Here is an 18,295-nt window from a genome sequence, read left to right as displayed (position 1 = left end):
CGTGCTCGGGCTGCAGGGTGGAGGTGGGGCCAGGGCCACAGGGGCGCCCCATCGGGCTTTGCAGCGTGGGCCACGTGCTGGACACAGCCTGGCCCCAGGAGCCTGCGAAGAGCCGCCGGCCCAGTAACGACTTGTGTCTGTTCCTCTTCCTCAGCGGAGGGTTTTAAGTAACAAGAAAGCCACAGATTAGGAAATCATCTTCAAATCTTATTCACTGAAGAGACTGAAAAAAAAAGTAAAAGTTCCAACCTACATTTCAGATTAAATGCCCTAGAGAAGTTCAGAGGCTTCTCAGTAAGACCAAGGCTGTGTGTTTCCGTAGCTCTCCCCTCCCAACTCACCTCACCCCAGTAAACAGCACTGTCTCCCTGCATTGGGGGACACAGCACAGAAACCGCCTCTTGGTGAGGTCAAACTCTCAGCTTGTCTCCATCGAGGGCTTGTCCTGGACCATCTCGACCCTACCTTAGAGATCCTGTGAATCTCTAAATTCTGAGTCACCAGGGTATAATTGCATGAGGTACAACTACCTTCATTTTTCCTAAAGTCACCTAGGTAATAGGCAGGAAAGACGCGCTTCTTCTGCAACTATCTTGAGCAGACGTATTTGCATCAGCTGTGGGAAGAGACTCAGGATGGAGACGTGGAACCAAGTGAGACACACCCGCTGGCCGCCCCGAGCGGGCTGCACCAGGCACAGGGACGAGCAGGACAGAGAGGAAGGGCTGGCAGCCCGGCTTCCGCCTCGGCACCACTCGAAGGATGGCCTCTGCTGCCGCCCATCCCTGTGGCACCCCAGGGCGCCCTGGGGTCGGAGTGCCGCAGCCCCTGGCACTGAGCTCAGGTCTAACCCCTACTCCTCTGCCCACAGGGGTCACGTGTGGCCACAGAGGCCAAACAGGGCCCCAGAGCTCAAAGGGCTGCTCAGGTAACCCTGCCGGGCACAGGCCCCTCCTGCAGATGAGGAGAACCCCACACCAGGCTGGCACTCCTCGGGAGCAGACATGGGTCTGCCGTCTGCACCCACTGCGCAGCACCCAGCACTGGGCACACGGGGAGGGCTCTCCCAGGGAGGGGTGTCAGGTGCCACGGGAGTCAAGTGCTCTTAACCTGGGGTCTGTGAACCAGTTTGGGGCCCTGCTCCCCTTCCCCATTTAATGCTCATCTTCCCTGCTAGGCTGTGAGCTCCAGGATAGCAGGCACGGGATATGTTTGCTTGCCAGGTACTCCCACTGTATCTTGGCACAGAGCAGGTATTCAGTAAGTGTCTCATGAGTCCCACCCTTGTCAGTAACTCGCTCGGAACAACTTCTTTGTGCTGGGCATTGGGTTAGGTGCTGGGGGTACAACAGAGAGAAGACATATAAAGTCTCTGTCCTCATGCAGTTTACCAAGATGTTGTTTCCACCACAGAGCAGAACTTGATAACTAGACGGTAAAAATTGCAAGTAACACCAAGCAACAGAAGTCCATTGAAAAAGTAAATTACCCACTCATCTGTGGATAATTACCTAATAAGTTCATTGCCATTTTGAAAATGAAGCAAGCAACAGGGACTATGACAATGGCAGAAAATATGAATCGGATTATGCATAAAGAAACAGGAGGTTTTGGCAGAGTGGAATCTCTCTCGTGTGACTCTGGACTCTGACTAGTCCAAATCCACCTCTGCAGGCGCAATATGATTGAGACGAAAGGCTCTCAGACAACCTGTCCCCAGCCTCCCTCCCGCAAAGTGTCAGCAGGCATTGGAAAGGCAGCCTCTGGTGGTCAGGGAGCGGGAGGCAGCAAGGAAGAGAGCACAGCGCACCCCCACCGCCACCACCTGGGCGTGCCTAGGCAGCTCCACCCCGTAGGCTCAGTGGAAGGCGCAGATCCAGGAGACGCTGAGACGCCCCTCGTGCTCCACGCACACATTCTGCCTTTGTTTCTCCCCCACCCACCACCCTCACAGAAAGTCAGAGGGACCTATGCGACTCATGTCATGGGGGCCAGACCAGGTCAAGAGTTTTTTGCACAGGTAGCCGCACCTCCGTTGGCAGCTCCCAGGTCACCCAAGGGTTTTTTCCAGAAAGCACTTGAATTTTACAGGGAGAGCAGTGCGAGCCAAGCCTACACCCACAGAGCTATGTCCTCCCGCTCTCTCCAAGTTGCCCTAATTCCCAACCAGGCCGTGGAGCCAGGGTTTGCCCTTCGAGGCTCCGCCAAAAATATTGATGTGCTGCTGGCAGGTTGATTGAGCTTTTGACAGGGTCTTTTCACCAAGAGCATCATTTGAAAAATGGCAAATGTCCAGGTAGGAATGTGTTCCATTAGCGCATTTCTGACATAAGAAAACTAACTCCAACTTGATGAGAATTTGATAAATTTAATTCCTATTGCTAGGAAGCATCAGAATCCTGCTTGAGAGGGTGCTGATGGGTTTATGAGTGTCTCATCGAGTTCAAATCAGTGTGAGAAATAGCGCCTGAGATTAAGGGAAAACTGTAATAGGAATTAAAACCCAATTTTCCAGCGATGGAAATTTTAGGGCCTCCCACTTTGAGGAATGATGTTTGGTAGCCTGTTTATGGTAGGCCCATTAATTCCCTGTGGCCTCCCCTTCTCTCCAAGCTCCAGGGACTGGACCAAGTGAGCAGAGAGGAAGGTGAAGGGTAGACTGTGTCTGGAAAACCAAGAACATGCTACTGTTCTGGTTTCAAGGGCCTGGAGGGCACCCCCAGGAGACTGGCTGTCGGCCAGACCTAGCCTCAAGCGCTTACTGTGTGCCAGGTACCAAGGTGGGCACCACAATGCCAAACAGCCCTGCCCAGGATCCCACAGAAGGACATGCGGCCCCTCTCGCCAGGACCAACTTGTGCTAACCAGCCCACACTGACTGGCAAGTGTGGTGATGGAATCCATGCCTCCACATTCCAGGGAGAGACCAGGGGAAACCCACAGATGACTGAAGGCCCAACCCGTAGGGAGATTTGTGCCCCAAGCTGGGAGTACCCCCAACTCTCTTGCCCCTCTTGAATTCTGTAGTAGAGAATTCCAGTACCAGTCCTTAGAGCATGGGGCATCTCTTTGCGGACACAGACCCTCTGCCCAGCTGTGTCAGGCAAGCTCCCCAGTAGGTTTCTCTGACTACCCCCTGCCATACACAACACCGCCAAGCTCTCTCTTTCCAAGGAGACTAACCTCCGTACAAACATGTTCTCATCCCAGACCTGCCCTTGACTCCTGCCAAGCCCTCTCTTATTACTGCCCCCTCATCACACTCCAAGCACAGGCAGATCTTGTTGCCTGATCTCCCAGAGACCTTGAGAACCTTCCTAGGTAGAGGCCAATGGGACCACAGATGGTCGTTCACCCTTGGAGCATCAGAGCCATAGGCAGGAGCTGGCGGGACCCCTTGCTGGCCCTTCCTCCAGCCATGGGGAAGCAGGTACCATCCAGGATATGCCCTCTCCAGCCCTGCCTCAGAGGGCTGCAGCTGGGCCGTTGGCCCTGCCCCCGGTGGCTCTTGGCTCCTCACCAGAGGAGAGCCCAGGTCTGGGACTATCTGAGTCCCCTTAAAAGTGCACACAGTAGGAGCTCTGTAGGTATGTGCATAGCAGGGTGTGGTTCAGCATGGTGTCTACACATGTGGGGACAGCCCTCTTCCCATCCCCATCCCAGCATGGGGCTCAGAGGACTAGGCACCCCTCAGCTGGGCCACACCACCAACCCCCCTGGGAAAACCTCCCTCAGGCACTCCAGAAAGGCACAGGTGTCAGGCCATGAAGACCCCGGTGATTTGGCTCTGCTGGTGCCCATTGTCTTCCCACTGTCTCCACCCTCTTCCCCTGAGGGTCTCACACAATGTCCAGGCTTCTAGGTGGGCTTGTGATGGGGATGGAAGGACGGGAGGGGCCCTCTCTGCGCCTCTACAGTGGTGGGGTGGTGGATCTGCCCAGCACACGCTTTCTGGCAGAACATTTGACCCCACCCCAAGTGCCCATCCCGGGCCCAAGGCAGCCACAGTCCAGGCTGGCAATCACGGTATTCCGGCCCCCTGGCCCCCTGGCCAGGTCTAGCCAGTCAGAATTCTCCCCGTGCTTTTCCTCAAGGTTCTCGAGAAAGATTCAGTCTCTTTCTCTGGGATCCCAAGTGCAGGAACCACGTGAGTGTGTGACTGCCACTGGACATCTCACAGCCCGTGGAGCCGAGCCAGAGAGGCTGATGGGGTCCTGGCTAATTTTAGGGCCACAGGTGCCGACAGCCTCCACTGCCTCCCTTAGATTCCCCAGTTGTGGGAATTAATGCCATCCTCCCTTTTTATTCCCCTAGGTGATCATTTCTGAGAGTTGATGTCACTTAAGCCTGAAAAAGTCCTGGCAAATTCACCAGGACAGTCTCTTTCAATCTTTTTGACCCAATTTCTGCCCAAGGGTCTCCTCATGTTAAAACGTCAAGAGTTCCAGACACACTCCATGAGGTCATCTCGGAGGTGGGGGTGAAGAGGGTGAGGAGCTCTGGACAGGTGATGGAAGGACCAAGCAGGCCTGTGCTGAGGCCCGAAACGGGCACGGGGTGGGGACACAGCGGCACAGTGGTGAGTAATGCCAGAGAAGGCTGGGGCAAGGTCAGGGACTGTTCTGAATCCTACGAGGCAAATCTGTGGGTAGTGGGGAGCCACTCATGGCTTCTGAGTAGAGCTGTGACGTACCTTGTACTGCAGGTGAGGACAAGGAGACTCATGGGCAGCCAGCAGGCGCACGTCCGAGGGTGACGATGCAGGGGGCCACTGGGAGGAAGGGGAGGATTAGGGGTGTCATGAAGGAAGCCTATGTGGGGTGTAGCACCTACCCTTGGAGGAGTCACTTTTGTCATCCGGGCAAAAAGCAAAGGCAGGTGGCACTGGGGGGTGAGCAGAGACATGGCAGGGCAGCACCTGGCAGGACTGAGGGATAACTGCTTAGAATCATCCACCCAGAGTCCCAGAACCTAAGAACCTAAAAGCAGGATGGGCCCCCAGAGCCCGCCTAGCCCAATGCCCCATTGCACAGACAGCCAAACTGAGGCCCAAGGGCACTGAGCATGTGGCCAACAGAACCAGGCCTGGAGGCCAGGCGTCCTGGCCTGCTCACTGGAGCCCTGGCCTGCGATGCTGTCTCATTTTCCAGGGAAACGGCCCTGTAAGAGCCCTTAGCCCGTTTCCTCCCACTTAGCGGGGAATTGGGGTTGGGCCTGCCTGGGGAAGGCTTGTGGAACAGTGAATAACTCAGAGCGGGGGTGGAAGGAGAGGCTTCGGTCGCTGTAAATCTCTTCTGAATTTTAAAAGGAGCCGGGGAATATTGACACGAATTAAATCCAATAAAACATTCATTTAATTAAACTTTAAGTGGTCCAAATATTTGCCGTTTGGTTAATATTTGTGTAGCTGACAGGAGCAGAATTATGATGGTTCTGTCAGGACCCGTGCATTCTACTCCTCGCGAGTTTTTCCTGCACAAAATGCACATCTTCATACACCAAACGACGGTGTGCTGGGGTGGTCGTGGCACAGCAGACTGCCAACTCCCCACCTGGGCTCTTTTTTGTCTTTGTTTTTGGTGTTTGGGGTGTTGGGGGAAGTACTATAGGCACTTCCAGGCCTTTTTTCTAAAACGGTTCGAAAAATATGACTTTGGGACCATGTTGGGCCAGGGGACCTACGTTTCACATAGATCCCAAATGAGGGTGGCTGAGACCCCAGCCTCGGGACTGCCTCACCCCTCATCCCCCACCCACACTCCCCCTTTCAATCTATGCAAGGCCCCCCACCCCCCATCTGTTAAAGTAGTGCTTCTCTGGCTTCAGAGTGCCATAGAAACCCCTGGATGCTTGTCAAAATCCAGATGCCCACTCCCACCCTCAGAGTCTGTGCCAGTCCTGGGTGGAAGGGCAGGGCCAGGGATTTAATCGAGCAGCCCTGGAGATGTGGTGCAGGAGGCTGGGCCACCGCACCTTCAGAACCCGGGCTCTGGGCAGGGGAAGCCGACCTCCTCCAGGGGCCCTGCCCTGACTGCAAAGAACTTGTAGGTTCTAGGAACTAAACTGGCTTCTGCCTAAGCCCCACCCAGTGGACACTGGGAGAAAAACGCCACGAAATGTGCAATCCACTGTAAAGTTTGGTCCAAGCTGATAGTTGTAGTGGTCCATATAATAGTGATTCATCTAAGAAAAGTGCTTGGTGTCTCCAATTTCCACCCCTCAACCCCGCTCCCCTCCACTCTGCTGTCTGCACGTGGAAGGAAGACGTGCGACCCTCCTGTTTCCATGGCGAAGACCTCCTGACTGCCCCTCCCACGGCGCTGGTGGCTGAGGTCAGAGGCTGAGGTGTGCTCCAGCCTGCCCCCCACCCCTCGGCCTCCTCCAGCCCCCGCTGGCACTACGCACCCTCCAAGGTCCAGCCACAGTTCCCTTCAGGCCCTCATCTGCAGTCCAATATGTAGTTCTTGGGCACAGAGGGACAGAGCACACCCTGCCCCAGCCAGGGCAGCCAGGAGCTCTGGACCCCTCCCTGCCACTTGGGAGCTAAGCAGGTCCTGTGGAGGGGGGGGCAACCTCCCCCTAGAGCCCGCTTGGGTGTCACCAACACACCACGAGCCTGTTTACCCTTTCCACTGTCTCCCTCCTTGTTTCCACCTTCCCCTGGGGCCAGGAGGGGGCTTTCCATGCCCCTTTCTACTTCCTCAGAGCCTGGGGCCTTGTAGCACATCTACACTTGGGGGGATCCCTGGGCTCTGAGCCCCAAGAGCCAATTGGAGCCAAACAATTTTAGCAAATCCATTCGCATTCTCTCTCCCCTCTCTCCTCCCGTCTCTTTGCAAAGCCTGTGACTTGCTTCAGAGGCTTGGTACCTTCTCTCTCCTGCCCTGAGCAACCAGCCTCATGACTCAGAGGTGGGAGGGCAGCAAGCAGAACGTGATTTAAGAGGGAACATGAAATGCATCAGTTTAATGTTTGTGAAATATTGTGCCGGTTGCGTCTGCATCAATCACTCAGTGCTTATCTATCCTCAGGCCGGCTCCTTCACTGGGAGCCACATTTTTCCTGTGTGTGATTGTCCCCTCCCCACTGGCCTGTCAGCTCCTTTCCTCCTTTATATCTGTTTGGTCCATTTTTCATCCATCCATCCAACAAGCCCTGATTTAGCACCTAGTGTGTAACTTGTTCATCTTCATAGGCCCAGGGCTGGGTCAGTAAATGCTGGTGGAGGGGAGACGGGCTTCACTACTCAGGACCCGACCTTACTGCACCTGCTCTCAAGTCACTGGGTTTGGCTGTGCCGAGGACAGCACCTGCGGCTGGTTCTCGTCACCACAGCCACCCCTCACCACCACCCCTGCATAGACGTGCTGCCTGCGGGGCTGCTGCTGCCTGGTCCTAGCTGACAGGTGCCCTCCTGAGTCATGGAGCTCAGCTCCCAACTCTGTGTTTTCTCCAGAGTTTATTTGGGGGAGCACACCCATCAAGGCCCCGGATTTCCAGTGGAGTGGTGAGAGTGAATGGGGCTCCCAGCATTCTTGCTGGCTTCCCAGAATAGACAGAGCCCACCCTACCCCCAGCACCAGCCTGCCTCCTTCAGCTCTGGTTGGAGCTGTCAGCCCAGGTGGGTAGATTTGGAGGTAGTGGGGTGGGTGGTGCGGGGAGGTCATCCCATCCGCAGGCTGGTGACTCTCCAGCCAAACCTTGTCCCATTCTGGCATGTGAGCAGACGGAGTTTAATTTTTCATAAATCCTGAGAATTTCAAAAAGTCTGTAGTTGCAGGGCAAATAGTTTAGAGTCTTCCTATTTGCCTAGAGAATGATCAGTCTTAAGGCCAGTTATCAAGTGTAAAATAACAAGGATTAGTAATCTGGGCAGCCTGAAGGACACTTCAAAAAATTAAAGACTACTATGCATGGCCACAGAACAGAAATCCAAGTCCAAGTTCAGAGACTCCTCAGAAAGAAACAAACCTTCAAAGGTCAGCTGCTTCATCCCCCAGGCTTCAGACAGCACAACTTTTAAATTGCCCCCAGATGAGTAGAAGCCGGGAGGCTCACCCAGCAGCCCTTGACGCACTTCAGGCTGGGGAGCTCCCAGCAGGGCTGCACACCTGGGCTCATAAATCCATTGCCCAGGTGGTTCCCCTTTATAGCAGAGCCATGATTCCCAGCTGTGGCTCGCAGAGCTCCTTTGAGCATTTGACGTAAGTCATGGCTCCCTCCCAGTAAAAGCATCCATCTGTATATTGAGTCAGCACATGTGAGTGACTTCAGGGAGACTTGTGGGTCGGCTGGGGCCCTGCCCTCGATAAATCCCGGAGGCTGTTTGCCTTGCATGGAGACACCCCCACCCCCTGGCTTGCTCCTGAGCTCGCCTTCTCCTTTTCCTCTGCAGAGGTGGTTCAGCTCAGCCTCTCCCCTGAGGAGAGGGTCAGTGTGACCACAGTGACCGTGGGACTGAGCACGGTGCTCACCTGCGCTGTCCGCGGAGACCTGAGGCCACCGATCGTCTGGAAGCGCAACGGGCTCACCCTGAATTTCCTGGACTTGGAAGACATCAATGTAAGTCACCTGGGATTACGCCAACCTCAAGCATGCCTCCTGGGGAAAGAAACTGCACAAGACAGTGTAGCAGTGGCAGGGCAGAGTGTTTTGTTTTAACATCCAACATCGGTGCCATTCAGGCCTGTTCCCAGCCCGGAGGTGTCAGAAAACCCAAGTCCCACCATATGATAAGGGTAGGATGAATGGGGGCACAAAACGCCCCGCCCAGGAGAAGGGAAAGGCAGAGTGACCGAGGAAGGGGAAGCAGGCAGGGCAGGAGGTGGGAGGCTCCGGTGCAGGGGAGAGCATGCCGGCCTGCGGACCTCGATGGGGGAGACTGTGGACCATAAAGCTGGGTAGTTCTGGACAGCTGGACGGCCGGGGAAGGTGTATTTCCTGTGGAGGGCAAAGGTGAGCAAAGTCCTGAGAGTGCCATTGACCTGGGTTGGCTGGAGGGCAGGTGCCAGGTGAGGAGGTGGAGGGGAACCGGATCAGGCCAGAGGACACCTGCCTTGGGGACCTTGTTTACTGGGCAAGGTGATGTGTGTTTGCTGAGCTGGGGACTACTGTGGGAAAAAAGAGAGCAGCTGGGCTCACACAGCCTGCCATGCCGAGCAGGGGCTACTTTTGTTCTCTCAGCCTGGGTTTGGGCCCCAGAATCACCCCAAACTGGCTTTTTGACTTTGAGCAATTTCTTGACCCACCCATCCTCAATGAATTAATCTATATGAAAAGCAACATTAGCAGTACCTCGCTTCTACTGGGATGTGAAGATTAAAGGGAATTACTCAAGTCTATTCATTGGCCCAGTTTGGTATAAGGGGTGTGCTGTGGCTTCCCAGAAGTTGATGTGAGAAGACAGAGTGATGTCATCCATGTAGGGAGCTGCCAGAACAGCTGACAGGTCTTGGGCTACGATAGCAGGAACACAGGTTTCAAGTAGAAGGAGACAGCTCCGGTCTCCTTGGCTCAGCTCCGGCTGGCCTGCAATGGGGTGTGTGGCCCAGTGAAGTAAGGCCTGTAGGATGAGTGTTAGCATCTCTAAGGCAGCAGGGTAAGGCCTGGGGCAGAGGGAGCTGGCCTGGGCTATGTAATCCCATGGGTTAGACCAGCACAAAGAACCAATGTGGGCTCCTTGGATGGAGCACCTTTTCAGTCATCAGACATGCCCTGCAGTCAACAGAGCTATCCCGGGAGGCAGTGAGCTCCCCATCCCAGAGGCACGTAAGCTGAGGCAGACACCATAGTCAGCAATGCTGTGAGGTGGCTCCTAGCCCCAAGAGGGCAACTGAGTCCCATAACCTTTAAGGTCCTTCCAAGTCTGAGACTGTTTTTGTGGGAAGAGAGACCTTGCATGAAATTCTGCAGGAACCCCTGGAGTCAGGACTCTGCTGCTGGCTGCACCTAGAGATCGTGGGGGAAGCAAAAAGAACTTTCCACTGTAGGCAGAGCTGGCCAGGGAGTACCCTTCACCTACACTTGTCACACTGGGTGGGATGTTTCCTTGTGATTTTCCCAGCATGGTAAACATAGGTCATATCTTTCACGTCCGTGAATGTCAGTGCCATCACAGCCCTGGTGGGTGCTTGCAGGACAGATGCTGGGTGGGCAGAGTCCTTCCTTGACCTCTGAGCCTGAGATGGCTGGGGTTTGTCTGAGCAAGGGAGGGTAGTGCCCTGTCTGTGTGTGTGTATGTGTGTGTTGGGGTGTACAGATTTATGTGCACAAAAGATTTCAACACAGGTTACTGTTGTGGGGGCTGTCAGCTTTTCAACATGTTTGGCCAGTGGTGATTGACAGAACTAGGGTCTGTCTGTACGTCTATATGCATTACTTGTGGCTCTACTTAAAGACATCAGAAATGAAGGCAGAAGCAGAACTCTTCTTAATGTACTTGCCATCAGTTAATTAAATTACTTTGAGTGTTTTTCTCCTCCCTTGAACATGCCTCCAGCACCAACTCAATTGCATTTCTACTTTTCACAACGAGGTTAGCAATTTGGGTAATTGTGGGTACAACAGGAGATTAATGGCTCTCGTTATCTCCCAGGAAACAATTTAGTAGCCCCAAAACAGGCAGGGCCCTGTGCATCTCAGAAACCCACGTGTGAGGGTGTCGATCAGCACCAACCCCACAGGGGTCCTTACCTGCTGCCCGAAAGCGTGCACACACACGCACACACACGCACACACACGCATGTAGCAGTACAGCCTGCTAGTGAAGAGCACAGGCTCTGGGGTCACAGGCACCTGGGTTTAAGTCTGCCACTTTCTACTTGAGCAACTTTGGAGAAATCACTTGACCTCTCTGAGCCTCAATTTCCTCATCTGTGAAATGGAGATAAATATTAATACCTGCCTCATATGGTTCTAGCGAGGGCTAAATGAGAGGATCCTTGTAGAGTTCTTGGGAGATGGCATGCAATAAGTGCCAGCTATTATTAAATTTATTATCATTATCACTCTCATTAGCATTATTCTTACTACTGCTACTGCTGCTGCTAAACAACTTTCTCAACACCTTGTAGTCCAACATCCCCAACAAGCCGCCAACAGCAGCCCAATGACATGCCCCCATCGGGCAGAGATGCCCCTGGGATAACCTGCAGTTGGGAGGGAGACCCTGACCAGCCACCTCCAGCAAATCCGGAGCAGCCTGGGATAGGCCGCTTGACTTCTCTGAGCCTGTGGGGAAATGGGGATAATAAAGTTGAGCACGTGTGTTCACTGTCTACCTCGGGGCCTGGCACGCAGTAGGTGTTCATAAACAGCAGCCCCAGTCTGGGGACAATGAAAAGACCAGCCTAGGAGGAAATCAGGGCTGGAGAGGGCTGGAGCCAGGTCATCAGGAGTCACAGGGCATTTTCGAAGCAAGACTGGTAAGTGGAGCACAGCCCAGGAGGGCAACGCTGATGGGGCAAAAGTTTGGGGGCCAACTGGGCCCTCAGAGTCCCTAAGTCTGGGACATCTCAGCAGTCACTCCCAGCCCACCGATAACCAGAGCCTGAGAGAGCAGTCAGAGATGAAATACTGCCACCAACGTTGTGATTAGCGACTGGCACGGAAACATTGCCGCAGCTCAGGGAAGCAGATCAGCCTACAAAGCCCAAGGCAGGGAGAGTTGAGCGCAGGGAGAGGTGTGCACCTCCTTTCTTTGTCATGGGTATATGAGACATCTTGATTGGCAACAAAATATTAATCACTCTTTCACTACTCTCCTAGTGAGATGCTGTCATGGACGACAAAATATTAATTTGTCTTATCTGTTAAGAATTCTGTTAATGAATTCAGTCGCAGAGCTATTACAGAATGCCATCCTAATGACACATGTAATTAAACTTCTGACTTGCAAACATCACGGATGCCTTGAACATCAGAATAATATTTGATTGTACAGTAAATGTTCCCCCTCTAGCCCAAAGCCAAGTGAGAAGCAGCCACCCAGATTCCACAGCAAGCAAATGTCACGGTGAGCAGCATTTATGAGTCACCGGTTGTGTGTGTGTCCAACCAGATGGCAGACACAGGGAATTCATTGTTTGGATTCACTTACTAATGACAGAGCATAGAGCAAAGACCCTTCCCAGCCTGGAGGTAGAGGCACCCAGATATCCACAGGCACAGAATTGCAATGTGGTGTGGCAGGATCTGTATTAGCAAGAGCAAGCAGGTCAGAGGGTCCAAGGGAGGGGCCGTTCTGGGGACAGGAATGCTTGCTGAGCTACAGAGGAGGCTGCAGGAACCAGTTGGGGCCAGAGCATGAAGGGTTTTATCTGTCACCTAAGGAATGTGGCCATTCTCCTTGGGCAGTGGGATCATAGGCTCTTGATCGAGAAGGGACACGGTCAGATGAGTGTCCTACAGGAGTCCTGAGCTCCCTCCAGCCCAAGACTTAAAATACATCAAGGAGGACCAGGGATCCCCGTAGAAGGAGGGATGCAGAAACAAGGGAGCCCTGCTTGCTGCAGGGTCTTCCTCTTCTCTGACTTCCCAGGGCTCCTTTGGAGCTGAGCAGTCCTGCAGGCTGCCAGGGGCTCCTGCCCGAAGCGCCCCCCATGTGGTCGGGCTCAGTTCCAGTGCCTTCTATGGGCTGTCAGGAAGTTCAGCCTGGACCTGGTGACCCCCTGAGTGATGCCTGAGCCACCCCAGCCCAGGAGGCTTCTGCCCCAGCCACACCTGGGAACACAAGCACCACTGAGCAGAGGCCAGGATTGTGGACTGAGTGCAAAGCCCCCAGTGACAGACACTCCCAGCAGGGGCAGCAACGCAGGGAATTCGCTGCAGCACCTCCCAGCAGCGGGTCTCTGGATTAGCACGCTTCCTTCTATTTGTGATGAGAAATCAATAGTTTCCGCTCACGTACATATTCCCCAGCGTTAAGGAAATGCAGCTTGTAATTTGCTTCCAGGCCAACTGTTGTTTCCTTTACTGAAGCAGCTGTAGGTCTGGCCCTGTGGTCTCCCTCTTCGCCTCCAAGGATCTACGGCCCACTGTCCCCACCCCGGGAGCTGGGGGTGGCCCGCAGAGCACTGTCCCATTCTGGGCTGCCCAGGCCGTGCCTGTGCTTGTGCTGTAAGGAGGAAGAGCTCGCCCCCTTCCTCCCAGCCCCACAGGTGGAGCTCCCACAGGCCCCCTCCTGCGTGGGCAGGACAGTGTGGCACCAAGAAGCCAGTGTCCTCACTGACCCCGTAAATGTCCATGGTTGAGAAGGCGAGCTTTCCCTCCGACTGCCTTTGTCAGGCTACCATGGCCCTTGGGCCCCACTCTGCGCAGACAAGTCAGTGCCATCGGAGGAGGGGCAGGCATCTCCGTCACACCCTAGGGCCACCACCAGAGTTGTAAGAGGGCAAATTAACTTCAGGGAACACCTGGGCTGTCTTAGGGGATAGCAAGAGGCTCGTCCCTGCGGGGATCCAAGCAGTAGAAGGACCCATTCACCTCTGAGGTCTCTGTAGACTGCACGACAGTACAGCCCTGGGATTAGGAGGCACTGTTGTTAGAAAGAAAGCTGCACCTGTAAGAAAACAAACGCTCACCCGATTGTGGAGGAGAAAAGAATTTTATTAACTATCTTGCAAGAAAGGCGAGCGCCAAACAACAAGAAACACTGACATTTATACCCTAAACCTAACACGCGGGTCCCTCCCCTGTTCCCCACTGATGAGGTACTTCAGGGGTTACAGCCTATCCGAGACATCTAATTAAGTTCTCCAGTTCACTCTCAGTCCCCGCTCCTGGGCTCTCTACACTCTGGGGGTCTGACTGGCTCCTGGCCGCTTTCACTCCTGGTGCACTTTCCAAATTTGGCTTGCTTTCACAATTGGCCCTTCTTGCTTTGGCTCCGCCCCCACTTCTCATCATTGGCCCTTCTCGCTTTCTCACCAATTTCCAAATTCCTGGCCTGCCTAAGCTGTTAGAACCCCTTTCCCTCCCTCCTCCAACCATAGAGCCAGGTCTGGTTTCCCCTTCGTGAAAATTAAACTTAACCCTTTCCTACACTGGAGGCAGGGACCCTGTCCAAGGGGTCAAGGAATGCCCTGTTTTTTCACCTGGACCGTGAGGCTGGACTATCCCTCAACTACCCCCAGAGGCTCCCCCTGCTGCCCTATCTACTCAGACCTGGATTTCTGGGGCCAGGCGGGGGCTGTCTCAGAGGCAGGTCCTCCCCTCCCTGGCCTCCATGCCAGTTGTTCTCTTGGGGGATCGGGGTGGGGGGCTGCCTCCCTTTCCACTGAAAATGAGCTTGCAAACCCGTTCCTGACCACAGCCTCCAGTGCCCTGACCACCTAGACCATGCAGCAGCCACTCAGGGTGAAGTGACGTGACCGTCCCCAAACCTGGCCTGCAAGTTCCTCCTCACCTGTACAACGTGTCACCTGCCCTCCCCTTCATCCCCATCTTCCTCACTGTTCCATATGGTCCAGGGGTGGGGAGGGGGGACAAGGACAGGAGACCTGCCTGGGAAGGGAGCAGACGAGGGACAGAGCCTCCCCAAGGTTAGAAAGTGGCTGCCAGCTGACTCGTTGCTAGTGTAATTTCCATGGCTTTCACTGTTCATACCAAACAGCGCCCTGTACTGAGCCGGGTCCTGTGCCAGTCAGTTCACAGCACCATCCCATGAAACTCTGCCTACAACAGCGTGAAGTAACTCAGAGGCCTGGAACCTGGCCTGGCTTGCAGCCAGCTTGCACACCCAGCTGGAGCTCTGCTGGTCCTTCTTAGCTCTGGGGACACGATACCCAGCACTGATAGCCCCTTTCCATGACCAAGGCCTTGTGCTGTCGTCTGTGCCTGCCCCCTGCAGGCGTCCACTCTGGAGGCAGTGCCAAGGTCACGGCTGAGCATTTCTCATTAGCTGCTGGCCTCTGCCCCTGGCAAGGAAGCGGAGCAGAGTTCCCTGAGACCAGCACACGGAATTGTTTGGCCAGGATAATCTAAGGGAGAGGAATAATTTTTCTATTGTAGTCTTTACCTTTTAAAAAGGCCTACAACAAACAGTGTATTTCAAATAACTCGAAAGAGCTACTCTTTTTTCGGTTTTTTGTTTTTTTGGGGTTTTTTTTTTTTCACCAAATCTCCCTATTTGGGACTTTCAAATGTCAGCAGGCAGAATACAGTGTTAAAAGCATAAAAACAAAACCCATTAGAAGAAAGTATTTGTGGCAGTGTTTGAAGGATGTGTTAAAAGGTTTGCTTTTTTCTCATGCCTAAATGGTATAAAACCAGGAACAAATAATTCTAATGAAGCATATGGTCTCAGCCAGCTCTTCTTTGGAAGTGAGTTATTAAAAAGACCAAAAGAAAATGATTTAGGAGCTCATGACTCATTTAATTTTTATTGTCTTTATATGAACCAGTCATGAATCCATTGTTAAAAGATGAGAGGCGTTTGATTAGCATGGAGAACTATTTGCAATGATAGAGAGTGGTTGCAGGTTCTGCATTAAAATTATCTCATTAAATGCTTGGATACGTTTTGTTTTAAAATCTTGGAAAACACTAGACTTGAAGCACTCAAAGGCTTTGGCCAATTCTCTCAGGCTTCTGTGGAAACCCCTGTTTGCTCCTGAATATCCAGTTCCTCTGAGCTTTGAATGAATTCTATCAGTTGTGAATGTTGGTAAGAGTCCTTCAAGAAATGCGGCCCCGATCCTGGTCTACCAGTCTGGGGACTCGGGTGCCTCCTCCTCCCAGCCCCATGTGGGGGACAGAGACACTCTCCCTGTTCTCGCAGAGCTCCCTTTTAGAAGGTCCCAGGCTTAGCTACTGCAAACAACACTACAGTAAACATCCTTCAACGTGCCTCTTTGCACATTTGTGTGTGTAGGTCTTTAAGATAAATTCTCAGGAGTGGAATGGCCACATCAGAAGGTGGATGTGTTCTCCATTTTGGCGGATATTGCCAAATCTCATTTTATTTTATTTTTTTAAATTTTATTTATTCATTTTTTAAAAAATATTACATTCAAAAAATATGAGGTCCCCACTCACTCCCACCGCCCCCACCCCACCACTCCCCCCACAGCAACACTCTCCCCCATCATCACGACACATCCATTGCATCTGGTGAGTACATCTCTGGGCATCGCTGTACCCCATGGCCTGTGGTCCACAAAAGAGATTACGCCAGTTTGCATCCATCCCCTCCAACAGGGTTTTACATACCATGTCAGGAGAAAATTCCTGATGGCAAGCCTCCTTGGTCCCTGAAATGAGCCGTGGAAGGAAATTTAATCAGATCCTCCCTGGGGTGTTTCAAGGAGAGCCAAAGGTCAGTCGGCTGCCTTGCCTGTGAGTGTGGTCCAGGTTAGAGCCAGGAGCTGGTGCCCTCGGTGAGGGCCTCTCAGCCTAATTCGGGATGCAAGGCCCCCCGGAGGAGGGTTGCAGGTTTGAGGCCGCCTGCACTTCCAGTTGCCTGTTGCAGGGCAGACTGGCACCTGGTCCCTCTCACCCAGCTGGGCACAGCGGGCTGCTCAGCCAGGGATCCAATTCCCATTCATATAGTTAGAATAAGCAAACTCATAGTCTGAAACTAGAATAGAGGTAAGCAGGGGCCGGGGTGAGATAGGGAAGGGGGAATTAATGCCTGAATTATACAAAGTTTCTATTTGAGATCATGTTAAAGCTTTGGTAATGAACGGTGATGATGGTAGCACAACATTGTGAATATAATTAACGCCACTGAATTAGATATTTGAATGTGGCCAAAAGGGGAAATTTTAAGTTGTACATATGTGGTAAGAATAAAAATTGAAAAAAAAAACAAACAACATAGGACTGTACAACACAAACAGTGAACCCTAATGCAAACTATGGAGTATAGTTAATAGGTCAATTATTAAAACGTTCTCATGAATTGTAACAAATGTACCACACGAAGGCCAGGGGCTAATAATAGGGTGGTATATGGGAACTCTGTATTTTATGTATATTTCTGTAAACCTACAACTTCTCTAATAAAAAAGCCCCATTCATGGGCTGAGACCCACACCTCACTGGAGGGCCCCTTTGCCTGCTGCCCACAACACACGGCAGTTCTGGGGGCCTGGCCAGTCAGGAGGTCCCTCCAGGCACTGAGTTTCTGCAGTCCACCACTGGGTCAGAACCTTCCTATTTGAGTTTTAGAGCCAACTCTGGAATTAGAGGGAATAGACCACGTAAGACAGCAATTGCAAGGTCAAGAGGTTCTCCAAACTACCCTCAGGTCTGAGAATTTGTTAGAAGAGCTCATGGAATTCATATTCATAAATCATGTTAGTCTGTCCAGTGGTCAAAGCCCCCACCCCTACCCCACCAGCAAACAAAGACACTCCTGTCAGGCTTGATTTCCATAGGCCGAGAGATCACCATCCAGCAGCCCGTGGCAAAGCCAGCCCTCCCTTGGTAAGATATTTCTTCACCAGCACATGTCCGTTCAGGGCTGTGCTGGAGGCAGAAGCTTGGCTGACTGCCTCCATTTACTCAGCACATGTTAACTGAGCACCAATATGCACCAGGCACTGTGCCATGCACTGGGGACAACACAGGAACACGCAGAGAAAGGAGGTGCCTCTCGTGTGGTGTTCACAGTCACAGGGGAGAAGGACCACATAAGCCAGCAGACACCCAGATGGGCCAGTGGCCACATGCTCCCTGAAGCCCTGGACAAGCCGGGAGCACTCCCCACAGCACCTTCTCTCACGCCTCTGACTGCCTGTCCTGCGCCTGAGTCAGGGCGTGGGCAGGGGACAGACCCACTCTGGCGGCTCCATCTGCTATGCAGGGATTGGCTCAAGTTGAGCTAGAGGACTTGCTCTGCAGGTGCTTGCAGGGCGTCTGGCAAGTCAGCCCTCTGAGGGAAGCCCAGTGCTGGTCGGCACGGTCAGCTGTGGAGAGTCAGTGGGTGGGCACGTGTGAGCGGGTGCATGCTCCTGTTTGCTGCGGGGGTCCGTGTACTCACCGAGGCATGGCGCTGGTCTTTGCTTGGGTCTGGATAATAGACGCGTGTGCTCGTGTGAGTGCAGACACCTCTGAGGACCCAGCCGTCACTGAAATGCTGCATAGCTCGGTGTCTGGGTCCATGGTGTCCAAGTGTTTGTGCAGGTAGGAGGTGGTGAGTGACATCTGGGAATCAGACCAAACGTGGAGGAAGGGACCTCCTCCTCCTCAAGAGAGCCACAGGTGCTCCTGTGAGCAGAGTTGGTACAGCTCTGGATAAATGTTTCTAAACTGAATATTCACTTGTAATGTGGACTGTATCATTAACTTAAAC

General features: G+C 53.1%; 1 protein-coding gene across 3 annotated transcripts in view; it reads left to right on the top strand.

The window, feature by feature from the left end:
• Positions 1-18,295, top strand: part of FSTL4 (follistatin like 4) — a 412,000-nt gene that overhangs the window by 338,536 nt on the left and 55,169 nt on the right. For all 3 annotated transcript variants that reach the window (XM_071210010.1, XM_058278689.2, XM_058278685.1), the window contains one exon: positions 8,396-8,562. In XM_071210010.1, the coding sequence (XP_071066111.1) occupies positions 8,396-8,562 (167 nt within the window). The remainder of the gene's footprint in view (positions 1-8,395; positions 8,563-18,295) is intronic.

This window comes from Dasypus novemcinctus, chromosome 2 (assembly GCF_030445035.2).
Source record: "Dasypus novemcinctus isolate mDasNov1 chromosome 2, mDasNov1.1.hap2, whole genome shotgun sequence".
NCBI lineage: Eukaryota > Metazoa > Chordata > Mammalia > Cingulata > Dasypodidae > Dasypus > Dasypus novemcinctus.
The sequence above is the reverse complement of the archived record's forward strand: the minus strand, read 5'-3'. Positions and strand labels throughout refer to the sequence as shown.